Raw genomic sequence first — 16,322 nt, 5'->3', positions numbered from 1 at the left:
TGTAATTCTATGATACTGCCTAGTCTTCTGTTACAAATACAAGCCTTCACCGTGGTCAAAGTAATTTTAATCATTTTAGATTTTATTTTATTTTATTTTTATTTTTAAGGGTATAATTGTAAATAAAAAGGAAAAGTGAATACTCTGGTCATAGATTATGATATTCTGGTCAAAGATGTATCTGTTTGGCATTGAACTAGAAAAATATACAGAAGAGGGAAAAAAAAGAAAGTGTTTCTTTGTATAAGATAACAGTTAATATTTAATCTAAATACAGGGTTCAGATAAGATAGAGTGCATAACTCTTGTTTTCTGCCAAAACAACTTCTCATTTTTCTCAAGAGGTTTCTAATTCAGTAATTAAAATGTAATTATCATATTAGTGAACAACATTTTAGAGCACAATTATCATATTAGCTAATAACTTCTTAGCATCTAGACTCTTAATAAAAGAGAATATCTGCATATAATTGAAGATCAATCTAAACCCAAACTCTGGATACCTCTAGTGCTGAATTTCAACATATAGATGGAAACAGAGTGAAAGTATATATTGTGAAAGAATCATTTGCACATCTAGATTACATTTCAGTCATTAGGAATATAAACAACCTCCCTCTCATGGAAAAGATTACTTGGGCAATTATTAAGAAATACAAGTGACAGTCAAATTAGAGAGGAGTGTAAGGAATTCAGTATCTCTGTGCTTCAGATCAAGTGTTTTTACCTTCTGCTTGTGTAAGACACTTTCATCCAGACTCTTCAAAAATAATACTGCAGTCTGTGAATTAAACACTGCTGGTTTATCACTGGAGATGTGAATCAGTGTCTGTGATATGCAGCATACTGAAAAAGACCCTCTTGTGCCTCATTAAACATTTTTGCTTCTTTACTTCAGGGGCCCACTGGAATCTGTTCTTCACAGGAGTGTGCCATAAATTATTAGTTTCTGAAGCACTAAAATTTCATATACATTGACATGTTTTTTATTGATATTTATCACATTAATTAAATTACTTTAGAAATATGAATCTGTGGTAAAATTTGTGCATTTGTTGCTAAGATTAAAAGTGAATTAAAATTTCTATTTCTTATATTTATGGAATTGATATAGTGAATTTCTTTCATTTTCTTTGAGAGCCATGTCTAAATTTCTTTTGCTAGGCTTGTTTGCATAAGTCATATTGAGATTTTCTTTATCTTGGGTCACATTACAAAATATGTAAATTTCACTATTGCTGTAACTTATGGAATAGGTAAATTCAAGAAATATGAACCAACGTATTTTTAAAACTTTAGAATTAACTCTGCTCCATTTAGCAGCTGAAGCACCTAATATCTCTGCTTTTGAAAATAACTTTTGTTTACATCTTTCTCTTTTATCAACACTAACACTTAACATCCATCTCTTATTTCTTGGGAGTTTTATCATCAGTACCTAATATTATTTGTTTGGTCATGCTACTTGTTTGTTTCTGCATTCAGAGTACATCCCCCCCACCCCTTTATTTTTATCCCCTTCCATGGCTGAAGAATCAAAAAGGTAATAATTGAGAGTATACAGTAATACCCAATTTTTGCAGTCCAAGTTTGTATATCAGGGGCAGAAATAGTGAAGATTTTTCTAAATAACATTCAATAATCCATGTTGGTCTTCTGAAAATTGCTTTTAAGTATCTAGAACCTTATGCTCATGGTACCACAACCATATTTTAACCAGGGAAGTAGTACTGTTGACAAAAGTGATTTTGATGAGATTGTTGATAAGATGTTGATAATTTCTAAACAAATCTCTAATGTAAACATTTTTAGAAACTGAAACTTTGAGTACTGATGTGAAACAGTAGTTTCAATGGTATTTGTAATATTTAAAATTCATCCATCAGTCTGACTTTGAAGGGTTTTCTTTTGTTCTTGGTTTTCTTTGAATCTTTGAAGACTATTATAAATTTTGATAGCAATCGTTTCAAACTGTTCAATTTTAATACAGTCAGAAAACACTTTGGAAAGAAGCAAAAATGCCTCAAGTGGTAATGAAGAAAATCTATGTTTCAGTGGCTTTAAGGGCAAAATGGAAACAGTAAACAGCTCCAGTTAATGCATTGTAGTACGGCAGCAGTAGAAAGTACTCATGAATTGCTATTAAGTAAGGGAAACATGATGCAGCATACTAAAAATTGGAAAGTATTTTCCTGAAATATAAAAATAATTGAAAAAAAAAATAAATCCCACTTTATACAAGCCCTAAAAAAAAAGAGATTATTCATATTTAAAGTTCATACCACTCATAGAATTATATTGGTACTCTGCATCTGTTAAACAGATGTATGTATGTGCATATATTCATATGTATATATGTAGTCTAGATAGGTCTTTTGTCCTTTTTCTTTCCCCTTGATTAAATTAGATAGTATGAATTGCTTCAGGTTACTGAAGGATTCTATGCATGGCTTGAGAGAAGGAAGAAATATATGAAAATACAGGTTTTGAACTTGCTTAAATCACTCAAATATCTACAAACTCCTGAACATTTAAATATTAAGCAATAAAAGAAAAAGAAATCATCCTGAAGCTGGTGATAACCATTTAAACACTGAATTTCTGGAGAATATTCTGCACAGGAGTCCAGTTACTAAAATTTCACTTTAATGATGGTCACAGCATCTGGGAGGCCTAAGGTCAGGCTTTTTTTGTTTGCTTGTTTGTTTATCCATTTGCAAGATTCAAGTTTTAGTCTTTTGTCACTGCAAATGAACTTTTTATTGGCTTTCTTTAATTCATGGTAATGAGTATTCTTAAAGTTTAATTTAAGAAAGAAATGGATTTTTTATGGCGTTTTCCAATTCTAAGCTTTTGTGAATGCTTTTAAGTAAAATCTCTTTTTTGGAAAGAGGACCTTATTTATCTTGAGCTTTTAGATAGACTTAAGTGTGAGAATTTGGGTTTTGTCTTTTTTCCCTACTGAAAAAATTGCAAAATTTTGTGATCCTCATTTGCTGGATCCTGCAGCATTTGGTTTGTTGGTTTTAAATTACCTACTTGGTCTTAGCAGAGTGAGTCAAATTATCTGGATAACTGGGATTTGACCCTGAAAGTACTTCTGGCTAACACATGCTGATATTTGATGTTGAAGATGCATTAGAAATTACCTAACCAGAAAGGGCAAGCAGAAGGAGACCTGACCATATGACACCAGTCTGCTGAGGTGCACTGGTACTGTGGCAGGAATCAAAGAATTAAGTAAGAAAGAAAGTTGGAAGCTACAGGCTGGGACTGTTGATTAGTCAGGAAGAAAACCTGAGTCCTGGCCCTGAGTTTCTCTCCCATTTAAGCCTTTTCTACAAGAAATTGATTAGATAAGAAGTAAATAATCTAGAAATTTTAGTGGACTGGCTCCTCTTTTATAACTACAAGAGTCATATAGAAATATTTGATAATTTCAGGGCTGCTCTTGTTTTTTGAATCTTGCACACTGAAAATTCCTACATGGTAGCTTATCTTCATTTGAAATTGAAAATTATGTTATATGTAAATATGTTGCCTGTTGGTTAGAACATCATTATAAACACTGTGTATAATGGATTTTGTTTTCTGCTTTATAAGCAAATGCTTTAACAAGTTTGCTTGAAAAAAATGAATAATCACCTAATCACAAGCAGTATATATTCTTGGAGTTATCTTTCCATGTAAGCTGCACATTTAGCTTTTGCTAATTGTCTTCTGACTTCTTTGAAGTTTAAGCCCTTTTCTGTTTCATCTTTAGATGTTGAGAGTTCCAAGCATGAGCTCCTTATAATGGGGTATAAGAAGTATAATCTCTACCTGCTTGGATGTCTTTAGTTCCTGGAAAACCTTTCTGTTTTCCAGGAATTTTGAAGTGATTTCTGGTAACTGTTGAACCATGGTCTCTGTGAATTTCTTACGGAAAATCAGTCATGCAACTTTTCTAAGCTCTGCTTGAAAAATTGTGATAAAATTTGACATTCTTTCCTGACTCTTGTTTACCTTATTAAAGCAAAGCTGAAAAAAAGCCCCAAACCCACAAAGCCTCAAAACCCAAACTAAAATCACAAGCCAAAACAAAAAATCTCCACATTTTTGTCCAGCTTTTGCATGTGGACATATTAGCATTACATAGTATTACATTGTAGGAGTTAAGTTCAAAATACATTTACTTTTCAATGTTAGCTTATTTCTTGTGAGTCACCTTTATTTTAAAAGCAAGTGAAAACCTGGATACAATTTCCTTCATTGGAAATATCGTTTGGCTTCTAAAATGAGATCCCAGACACAAACTAACATTTAAGAAGACAGATAGCATGCAGCATAATGGAAATTAAAAATCCTGGCCTGGATGCAATCTTATTAGTAATTTTCTATGGTCTTTATTATGAGGTTAGAGAACTGGTTGTGTCAGTGCTCTAATACATTTTATGACTCTTTCTAGAATGAAATTAAATGTTTTATGATCTGTATATTTTCAGACCTATAAGTAGGGAAGTTAGAAGATGGTAACTGCCCAGTAAATAGCCTACAAACAGATGTAAAACTTCCGTGAGGACCAGTGTAAGACTATTTCTGTAAAATTTAGGCAACTAAGTTTTCATATTGTCCTCTTTAAAGAAGTTTTGGAGAAAAAAATTTTCTTCATGGTTATTGAGAAGCCTTCTGTCTGTATATCGACTGTCTCTAGAAGAAAGGGAAAGAAACAAGCATGTTGTTTTAAGGCAGTTCAAACCATTTTGTTACCCAAAGTAAGGAAAAGCACATTTTAGCAAAATCTCCTGAGGCCATTTTTTATAGTCAGACTTAATTTATTACTTTGTTTCCTTTTGTTGCTGTGAATCATGACAGGCTAATTATTATGTGAGTGTGATAATTGCATTGATAATATCAAATGTATTCTGTATTACATAGCTTAGCATGTCAGAGGAAGCTAATGTGCATCCCTTAAAGTGGGAAGAAATCTTGTGGATAGTACATTCTAACACTGCAGATGAATGAGTTCAGGTATTGTTATTTTATCTGTCATCTTTAGTTGTGCTCTATTGATATTCTGACTGAAAGGACAAATATTCATAGAGATGCTATCAAAAGCAGTATTTTACAGGTACACTGCATATTTCAACCTTGTAATATTTTTAAGCTTTCCTTTATTTATTAATTTTCAAAGAACATTTGTGCTGATGAAAGGAAATACATGGATGTGTGTTGTTTGTCACATCTGACTTGAAGATGTTAGAATTCATCCAGTTAAATTTAAAACTACCTGAAGATACTTATAATTTGTGTACACTTAGCTTTTAAAACCTTGTTCACCAGTTTTATAAGGTAAGGAAAATTTTGTTCAAATGAGATCCACAGCTGTTTTCTCATAATGCTCCTTATTTCCCTGCATTTAAGAAAAAACAACCAAACTCTTTTGATATTTAACATTAACACCATAAACATAACATTGACTGATTATTTAGCCTGTTCCTTATTGTGCAATCTAAAAATACAGAGTTTTATTCGTCTTAAATCAGAGAATAATTCAAATCGTTTTAGGATTTGAACATGCCTAAAAGTTGTCAGTTTCATGCAACTACATTAAGATGTCAATCCAAATATATCTTAGATGATGAAGCCAATAGTTCTGTGCATTTTATACAGCAAAATTTGCAGGATCCTGTGATCATGGTTTCATTCACTGATTCCGTGAATGCCTTTAACAGACATTAAATCTCATTTCAAAACATGTTAGATTTTCCAATAATTGTGCCTGTATTTCAATGTTGAGATATTTTGGGATTAAATATTTATTTTTAAAGAAATCTTGTCCAATATTATGCAGGAAACAGTAGCAATGAAATGAAACCCCTGAAACTCCAGATCCTGCTTCCTTCCTCCAAACCATATGTGCACTCAGAAAGGATAAAGGTTTCTGCTGAAGTGTGCTATCTTTTTCCACAGTGCTGTAGCCACATAAAACCAGCTTCAAAGTCAAATAACCACCATTTTCTTTGTCAAGTAATCCTTTTCAACTTTTTCCTGTTGTGAGAAAGCTTTCAATATAATTTTGAAAAGAAGTAATAAAGACATGGTATTGTTCAGATTCACACTACTGTATTCTAAATCTATAATTCCATAAACTACTTCACTTTATGGAAAATGTTGTATAGAAGAAAATTTTTCATTCATTTTTAACATCTTGTTTGAAAGTGATTCAATTTCTTAAATCCTGTTCCAGGCAGAAATAAGTGGCTGAGATGTAATTTTTTTCTGTATTTATAGGAAGCACAAGTCTAAGCTGTCAGCCTTTAAGGAGTTCTTTGAACCACCTCTGTAGCTTTCAAATCCATAACAGGACCTGAAAGAGGATTATCAGGACAGTGCACAGCACACTGAAGGGCTAAAATGCCTTCAGCCAGCAGCCTCTATCAGTCACTGTAGCTCAGCACCTACTGTGCCTCCTCTTTGCAGTACCATACATGCCATGTCAGTGATAGCAGGTTTTTTGGATGAGCCTCTTCACTGCCTTCTGGCTATAACTCTATTGGAGAAGTGTGGTCTATTCACACTTCCAAAAAGCCATCAGTTCTGTCTCTGTAGATGTCTATAGTGTAATACCAAAGAGGTTTACATTGCTATTGTTGAAGAGTTATTGTATCATTAAAAAAATAGTGCTCATGTCACATGTGACTGATGCTAGTTATTATAATGTACTAATAAACACCTTCATAACTATCAGTAAATTTGTGCAGGTTGCTGCATGTTGATAATATGGATAAAATGTTAAAATATGTATAGCTATTAGCAACCTGTGTATATGTGCAAGACCTATGTCCAGTTGGTTTGATATTATAGAAAAAGAAACTTAATTTTATATCTTCATACAAGGAAATAACAGTTAAAATTAAAATTAAGATTAATGTTACTGTTTCCATAACTTTGTTAATGTGAAAAATGTTCTGTGTGAATGATTTTAGAATTTTTGTATCCTGGTTTCACATTTAAAAATCATGTAACTTTTAACTCTGAGTATATAGTTCATATATTTGCAATATTATTAAAACCAATTATTTTAGACTAAATAATTTCAAGTAGTCTGTGAGCTTCACTTTGTCTGATTTGATAGACTATGATCTGAGGTAATGTGGCCTTCTGTTACATGTTTAAGGGTTTAATTTTTCAGAGGGCACAGACTGCAAAATAGCCTGTAGCTGTAATTAGATGGCATTCATTTCTCGTGAAACAAACAGGGCACTGTGACTGTACCAAAAACAAAAGAGAAATTCTTTGATTTAATATTAGCCAGATTTGCTATTAGCTTGTTTGTAGTCCTACTTGGATACTTTTGAAGCTTGCTTGAAAGAGGATTTTTTTTCAAGTAGGTAGCACTAGCTCAGGTTTCATTATGTGCTGCTATTTCAAAAGTTCTCTACACGTAAGAGAAGGAGAGATTTCCTAATGTCTCATTCTGGAACTTCTAGTTATCCAGTGATTCATGCAGTTAAGCAGTTTTGTTCTTTCTGCTGGGTTTTGACAGGTGTTATATGAAGATGATAATACAAAACACACAAGATGGTGATCTTCAAAGGGGACCCTGTTGTGGAATAGAAATGGAAAATTGAATTATTCAGAGGGTTAAGCTATTATTTGTTTAGGTACTTTAGAATAGAAAATATTTTTGGGGAGGATAATTTTTGCCAAGATGTACAGCAAGCTGGCTTTTTATTTTTTTCCTCTGGATTTTGTGTTTATGAAAATTATTTGAAAACTGGGGAAAACAGGATGACTTGCAAACAATAAATGTAAATTCTACTACAGTTTTTTGATGGAAAATGCAGACTTTTTAATTTGAACAATGTCAGGACAAATCCTTTTGGACTTGTATGATTATAAACTATTTTAGATTTTCCTTTTCCTTGGAAAATAGTAAGAACATCTTCATTATATCCTTTTTGGTAAAATATTACTATCCTATTTTTTTCAATGGTTTGTTTTTCTGAAGAAACAGTTATTCCATCAGTATTACGTTGATGATTGATTTTTTCCTATTTGTTACAGTGAAAGAACTTGGTCATATAAAGTTTTTTTCAGTAGAGACAATGGATGAAAAATCCTAGTGGATTTCAGGTACATTAAAAGCAATTCTTTCATAAGGACATTAACAGGAAAATTGAATTATCCCAGATTATATATATGATACAGTATTTTAAGGATGTTTTTCAATTGATCTGGCTTATCTGGCTTGGATTGGCATGTCTGAAATATTCCTCATCACTATGATTCTTCAGGTGTTGATCACTCCTAAAAATCTAGTGAGTTTTATCTAAGTGGTTACTGTGACAGTAAAAACGGGAAGTGCTCAGCTGTACAGCTATCATCCACTGTACACAGCCTATAAAACTTCATGGGCTAAAGATTGAGCTGTAGATACGTGATCCCATATTCCCTGGTGTCACTATTATAGGGCAGAGACAAACTGCCTTATCATTAACACTCTAAATAAAGAAACCACGAACGAGACAACTGAAGCAAGTTAAGAATAACATACACGCTTTTTTACTGCTTTTAAGTTTTTTCTCTCTGTTTTGAGGCAGTAGTGGAATTTTAGGCTATTCCTCCAGAATGTGCTGCTGGTTGCATCTGAGAACTAATGTTTCTGCCTACCATGGGTCTATAAACTCTCTTTAAAAAAGCCCCAAATCCTAACACTGGCATTTTTCAAGCTGTTAGACAGAGATAGGCATTGGTTTGGCTGCTTGTCCACATATGAATGGTAAGATTTATGACTCTTCTGTCTGCTTATCTGAAGGCTTGCAGTGCATTCTTCAATTTGATTATTAATAAGGCTATCCTGAATACAAAGTATAGCAGCAGTAAAGAACAGTCTGTTTGGGAGGGAACAACATGACACAGTATGCTATGACATCTTCTGGATACCATCATCCCTTCATAACTGAGTATATCTGAACTGGAAATCCAATTCTTTAATTTTCCTTTCCATTTTATAGAAAAATGCAATGTAATTAATGGCTTGTCTCCCAGTATTAAGCCAGTGGATTTGCATGACATAGTCTTTAAGAATACTCAAGGTATTTTTTTTTGCTATTATTTACATACTCAGTAATAAATATAGGAACATAATAGTAAATTTAAAGTTACTGAATAAATTTTTATTTCTTATGCAGCAATGGAAAAAAACAATTTAAAATTTTTAATTTTTGTCAATGATTTGACTCATTTATGTGTCTTTCATGAGCATCCTGGAAACATTTAATGCATAGACTTCCAAGCAAACTTACAAGGTTTCTCCATCTGGAGAACAAGAATCTGGTTTTTTATATACACTCTGATATTCAGAATTCAGACATGTGTTTGTCTGAGCTCCTGGTTTTCTTAGTGGTTGAGTTCAATTTAAACTATTTAGATGTTAATTTAAACAATGCTGTTGCTCTGTGTGCTGTATCAGCTTGGCCAGAGCTGTATTCACTACTGAGAAACCTGGCATTTTCAGCCATTTTGCATATTACTAGGACATGGAGCACTTTTGAGAACCAGTTCATTTGAGTCTCTTAGTGTGAAGGTTATGATAAGCCTACACCTGCCAGCATCCAAAATATTTTACTATATGTTTTACTAAACTGAAATGAAAGAAACCTAGTGGATTTTGACAACCTACAGCTTAGAAAATAGCTTCAAATATATCCTCTAGGGTTCTTATTTTTAATTTCAGTGTAGTGAAATGTGCAGAATGTAAAAATATTCAGGAGCGGGAAAAACGCTCTTCCTCCTCCTAGGAAGATATCCTAATCATAGAACAACAAAAACAGGTATTCTACTTCTCTTTTTCTTAGGAGTGGAAATATGCCCTGAAACAGACAGACCATATGATGCCAGGTTTGGTTTTTGTTGGTTTGGGTTTTTTGGGTGTTTTTTTTTTTTTTTTTTTTATCACAGGGATAGAGAATAAGTCAGTGGTCAGTGAGTGAGGGGAGATATCACTGAATGGTGTATGTGGGCAATTACACATCATGGCCACTCACAGGAGATGTCATCTTCATAAAATTGTCTTACTATATGATGGACTGTCACTAGCATTAGGAGTTACCTAGATAGGCAAGGTCAAAATAATTTTATTTTATTTTTTTTTTTAATGCTGAGAGTTTAAGGCTGAATCTTTGACAGCGAATTCCCTCTCTCAAGGATCTAGAAATCAGCATAATGAAAAATGCAGGAATAAAGAAGGAAGGTTGTACTGAGCTTCAGATATATTGAAATTAGAGAAGAAGTCTTCCAACGAAAAAACTTCAGGAGAACAAAGAAACTGTAATGTTTATTTCTTTTAATTAATCCATTTAGCTTAGGATATAATTAGGATTTTGCAATTGTTTGTGTGATACTGATTTATTCAAATATATTTGAATAAGTGCCCTCCAGATGCCTTAGGAAAGCCTATGAAATCTATCTTAATTTTTATTTTGTTTATGGAAATGTATTTATATTGTCTCTGAATATCTATACTTATCATTTACCTAATTTTTAGATTTCTGCAGCAATCTAAAAATATTTTCCCCAAGCCAAAATACTATCCTCCTATATTTCACCATTTGAATTGCAATGTTTAGACTCTGTAAGGCTTGGCAGCACAAAACCTTGTCTGTTAGAATCTGCTTCCCTGAACAGAGCACTTCATTAACTTCAAAAGCAGTAGGCTGTCGTTCATGTTTGTGTTCCATTATTGTGCAAATAAACAGGGCAATTTTTTTGAGTTTTAAAATGTACTAGACTTATATATTTATGGAATACACTAAGCATCTTTTGCTTTATCTCCTACAGTTTTATTAATATTGGTTACAGATTGCATACATATATACTTATATATATATATTCCATGCTCAATCAGTTTGGATTTTCCTGGATATTTATTTTTTTCTTAAGAGTCTGCCTTTCCCAACATTGCCTCTTTTCCAGTTTGAAATGACTAATGCTTAAATAATTATTAGTCATGTCTTATCTCAGTGGCTAGGGTTTGTGCTTTTAAAGTGATATTATATGAGCATCTGCTCCTGTGGCTCTTGCCAGAAATTAAAAGGCTGATCTGCAGGAAAAAAAAGGTTAACACCTCAATTTTGTAGTGAGAAATGGATTGCAAGAGGGAGAAGATTTGCAAAACCCAAAAGCCTTTTATATTTAATACTGTCAGTAAATAGTAAATACACATCTTTTTGCTTTACCAACTGTCTATCTGCTTGGTTACTCACAAGACTGTTTACAAACTGACTGCAGTTTTTTAAGTTTAGTTTGAACACAGGATATTTAGATTCTGAGAACTTCCTGCTGAGAAAGTGGCAGTGATGAATAATTTTTTTTTAGGTTGTACAAGTCCAGATAGGAACATTACTTTGGAAATGAATAAATACAAGTGAGGAGAGGGTGAACTTCTTTCAGAGGCATAATACCAAGCTTGTAATTAATGATCTTGTCATGATGGCCATTTTCTGTCCATTAGTATTGACAAGTCTCTGTTAAAATGAGGCTGAAGGGACCACAAGGATGTTGGTAATTTTCTGAGGCATTCCATGTCACCACAGTAAGAACACATCTTCAAATTACTTTTATTGTCACAGTATCCTTGTCCCTTCCAGATCCAAGAATAAATTATATTGCCCCAAAGTATGTATAAATGTACATTCTATGGACAATGATATCTCATTAATGAGAAAACCTGAAGCACAGCACTGTGTCACAAATATATTTGCTTCATTTAAGATGAAGGTTGGCTCAAAAGTTTTCTAGAAATTGTTTATTGTTTGAGGCATGTCCTACCCTGCTGCCTTGCACAGGTGCAGGATCATGTCCAGGGAGGCTACAAATACTGGTGGCCAGCATGGGACTCAACGAGATGAGTTTCTTGGATTCCTGTATTTACTGAGAATGAAGTAAAGAATGAATCTACATGCAATTCAGGGCAAAAGAGCAAAATCTAAACTTTTTGCTCAACATATTTATCAGTTCAGGCAAACAGTCATGCTAAAATATCTCTACATTTTAATTTCTGGAGGCAATTTGAGGCATCCCAGTTCTATGCTCCTTTGTATGTTGTATTTTCAGTGAACTGTCGAGTTCATTATTAATGGATTATAAGTAGAAAGCAAGAATCCATGTCTCTCTTCCACCAGCCACATACACATAGGTCCTGGAAGATCTGGAAGGGACAAATGGATTAGTTTCAAGTTTAACTATATAAAATAGCAGCACTAGTGATAGTAGCTATGTAATAATTAAATATACTTCACCCCTCTCCTATTTTGCTTCTGAATTGTGTGGTTAATATATAACGCTACACTTTTTTTTTTAAATTCACAATACTAACATGAGTATTGAATGGAAAAAAACACAACATGTTTTCCTTTAGGTAAGTTCTAATTGTTGCTGGTTTATTTCTTGACTGACTAAAAGCTCATCAAAATCATTAGTTGTACTGTATCAGGTTTATGAAATGGAATATTTCAGGCTGATGAATCTTTTCCAAAAGGATGATTAAATATGTTATTTTATGCCCTTTTTACTAACTAGTGTTTTTATTTTTGTTCTTTTGTCTTTGTCCCTCTACCAGGAGGCATTTTTGAGTGTGTGGAATCTGGTCCAATGGGAGCAGAAGAATTAGCCTTCAGATTTGCTGTGAACACAATCAACAGAAACAGAACTCTTCTGCCAAACACCACATTAACATATGACACACAAAAGATAAATCTCTATGACAGTTTTGAAGCATCCAAAAAAGGTAATCTTTTGCTTATTTAGTTTTTTAAGAACTAAGGCTCGCTTAGTTTACTTACCTGTAAAAATGTCTATCCAATGAAGCCAAATGCAGTGAGACTGACATTACTGTCAATGTCATTAAAGAGCTGCTTTATTAAAGGTTCTAACGGTAACTGCTTGACAATTACATTGTCACCTTTGGTCCCATTAACCCTATCTAAAAGCTATTCCCTGAAATATTTAAAATCTGAAATAAATTTTGCTGAACATTGTGACTAGGGTGTTTCTGAGACCAGCTCCGTTAGAGTGAGAAATCTCACTATCTCCAAAATTTATCCAGCAAAATGCCAAGTTCCCCCAAATTCTACTGAACCTGGGATTCAATTTTAAGTATTCAATCACTTGAAGTACATTTTCACAAATGCCTTGATATAGTTAATCATGGACTTCAAAAGGGAAGTAGTAGTTGCAATTTTATGCATTTTATACCAGCATGGCACAAAAATAAGCCTAAATATTAAGTCTGTGCTTAAGACTATCACTGTCATATGCATGTCTCGGCCTGAGTTATGCTCTTTTCTCCTAACTATAAATTATATGTTTACAGAAGAACTAAGAGTAAAAATTAATTTTGAACAGTCTTCCTAAATTTTAAGGTATTTGATTCTCAAAAAAAAAAATATCCACATTTTCAGATTGCTTTACATTTAAATCAGGGACAACAGGTACAAGTTTCTGCACCACTGCTGTATTTTAGAAGGTGCAAACACCAAAAAGTTCAATAAGTATTTACAGAAGAAAGTATAAAGCCTTGTGTCAAAACTGCACTGTATTACATGTCCTTTAAAAATATTTTTTATAAATTGAAGGGCTAATTTTATATGAATGCTATATGTAACAAAACAATAAGAAGGGTGAAAGAACTGGAGATCAGTCTGTGTTTCTTATGGCATGTTTCTAGCCTAAATCTGCCAAATGGTCTGGTCCCAACATGTCTCTCCCAAGTATTAAAGGCAGAAAGCTTTATACAGTGAGGGATTTTGGGTGTTATGGTGGGCTAAGAAGAGTGAAAACACTTGATACAACATTAGAAATTATACAAAAGGGAAAGTTCCTGTGTCATGATTAATGTATATGAAGGACAACTTAAAAGTGGAATTTAATACTAATTAAATGTTCAGTGTAGAACTGAAGGGAAATTTTTACCCCTTTTACCATTACAGACTAACAGAGTTAATCTTGCTAACCTGTTTTATCTGTTTATTTGGCAAATAAATAGTTCAAATATAGAATCTTGTTAGACATGAAAAGAAGGTATCCTTATTTGTACAGAAATACACACAGTTTGGTCATTGAAAGATGATAATGAAAATTGGTAATTTTTCAATTATGGAAAGCTATAGGGTAAATATTTAATCCTAGCAAAATGGTTTTTTCACAGAGTAGCATGTATGGTAGAAGAAAGGGGCAAAAATACACTTTTAATAAGGTATTTTTGAGTTGTTATTCTAGTGTTTTGGATAATGGATTAAAGCAGGTTTTGAGAGACTGCTGTTTCCTTTCTATCTCAGCCAACTGTGAATAAAAGGGCTGAATCTTAATTCTGTTTCTCTCATTCTTTGCTTTACACCTTCCAAATTCAACTTCTTCCTGGCTCCTGCACATGCCGACCTATGAAATCTAGCAGGACAGTTTCACACCATGCCTGAGGGATGAAGTAGAGAGCAGAGAAATTTCTCCTGAGATCTTTAATTCTTTAATTATTTCCTGAGAAAATGCAACTACTTTTAGCCCTTACTAAAGGGGGTTTGCTAGCCTGAATAATATGCTGGTAATTCTTGTTAGACTATAATAGCTGAAGTTAGAATGGCAACATGCTATTGATTAGGCATATTGAATAGATTGCATATATTCATTTTTCCCACTTGCATCTTGGATGACAATGCAACATTTTATTTGTAACTGCTCAGGCTGTATCAAAATCTGTGTAATCTTCTAGTACTAATAGCTTTTTGCATCATCAATTCACAATAAGGACAACTGCATTTGTGCTCACAGGTGCTTTAGTTCAGAATCAAAGGCTAAAGGTTAATACAAAATGGTTCATTTTATTATGAAGGATCCAAAGCAGAATTTTAACAATGAAGTTTAAGCATTTGACTCATTTTTGTGGTTCATTATCATGTCCATTAGTGAGCAGGCAGGCACTGCACCAAAAATGGCCTGTTTAGACCTCTTGTTAAAACATATTTTGAAGTTGAATATAGATGAAATATTAATGGCTTTTTAAAGGTACTATATGAAAAAGCAACCTGAAGGCAAGATGATATTTCCAAGGTACTGTTTGAGTGAAGAATAATGTAAATGCAACAAAATACCTCTCAATGTTCTAAGAAAATTGGTATGCATCTGATAGAGCCAGTGCCATATTAAATCACATGTGAAAGCATTGCATTATTCAAATCTCAGAAAGAGGGAAAAAAAAAGTCCATTCAAAAGCCATCTGGTAGCTATTGCTGTTGTTAGTGATCCCATTTACTGACATTTGCATAAAGCTTGTTGATTACTCTTAGGAAGGGCAATATTAGCATAAATGTTTTTTTATTGAGCTAGTCATTTAGGCAACACACCGAATAGCAATGAAGATCCTGTGTGTCTGACAAGTTTATTTAAACCACCGGTGTTCTGCAGCAATAAAAAGGTGTGCCAGCATAGTTTCTGAAATGCACTTGAAAGACTTAGCAATATTTTCATCAAGTTGAAAAGAATGTGCACAACAATTAATTTTGAATTGATGAGAAAAGCAATGCAGCAAGACGTGTTTCCACTGCTTTTTCCCTCAGCTGTCAGGAGCACTGATGGTGGAGTAACAGAATTAATCAAACCCCATATAAACACTCATGTCTAGTTTGGTTTTCTTTACTGCTCTCTACCAAACGAGTTGTTTTCCTAGAAGACAGAGTCTGTTTTTTAGAGCTGCATACTCGTAAAAGTAATGCCTGTTGTAGTGAAGAGATTGGAGTAAGGCCTTGTCCCAAACTCTGGTATTCATTATTGACTATCTTTTCCTGCCTTCTTTTTGGTACGTCCTAACACATATTCAACAAGATGATTCTGGAGTATGCTGTGGAAGATGACACAGACCAGAGACTGCTGATGAACAGTACAGGTAGAGCCACCAGAGTATCAGAAAACAGGAATCTGAGCCCACTTCAATACAGCAGTATCATGTCAGTGACTCACAGGGCCAGTTTTATAGACTCATACAAGTATAGCAAAACTGAGCATTTCCAGTTTTTAAGAAGGGACACTTAATTTTTTTTCACTAACAGCAATTTAATTTTAGGGAAAATGTTGGTCCATAGATTGTACTAGCCAACATGCCTATTTCAGATACAGAAATTCAAATGTCCATTTTAATGAAATTAACCCTGTGCCTGATAATTAACTGTGACTCTAGCTTTATAGACTTAAGGCAAGCAATATGTAGCTTTCTTCTTGTTTTTCCTCTTTTTTTTTCTAATTTTTTTTTGTATTATTCTGAAATAGGAAAGGAAACTAAAGTCTCAAAT

At 33.4% G+C, this 16,322-nt stretch overlaps 1 protein-coding gene across 2 annotated transcripts in view; it reads left to right on the top strand.

Annotated features, from left to right (window-relative positions):
* The window catches only part of GRIK2 (glutamate ionotropic receptor kainate type subunit 2), a 364,036-nt gene that overhangs the window by 103,557 nt on the left and 244,157 nt on the right, over positions 1-16,322 (top strand). For both annotated transcript variants that reach the window (XM_005518233.2, XM_088052479.1), the window contains one exon: positions 12,605-12,772. In XM_005518233.2, coding sequence (XP_005518290.1) covers positions 12,605-12,772 — 168 coding nt within the window. The remainder of the gene's footprint in view (positions 1-12,604; positions 12,773-16,322) is intronic.

This window comes from Pseudopodoces humilis, chromosome 3 (genome assembly GCF_049639895.1).
Source record: "Pseudopodoces humilis isolate 2021_Gansu_Grassland_sample_001 chromosome 3, ASM4963989v1, whole genome shotgun sequence".
Lineage (NCBI taxonomy): Eukaryota > Metazoa > Chordata > Aves > Passeriformes > Paridae > Pseudopodoces > Pseudopodoces humilis.
This window is presented reverse-complemented; position numbering and strand designations above follow the sequence as displayed.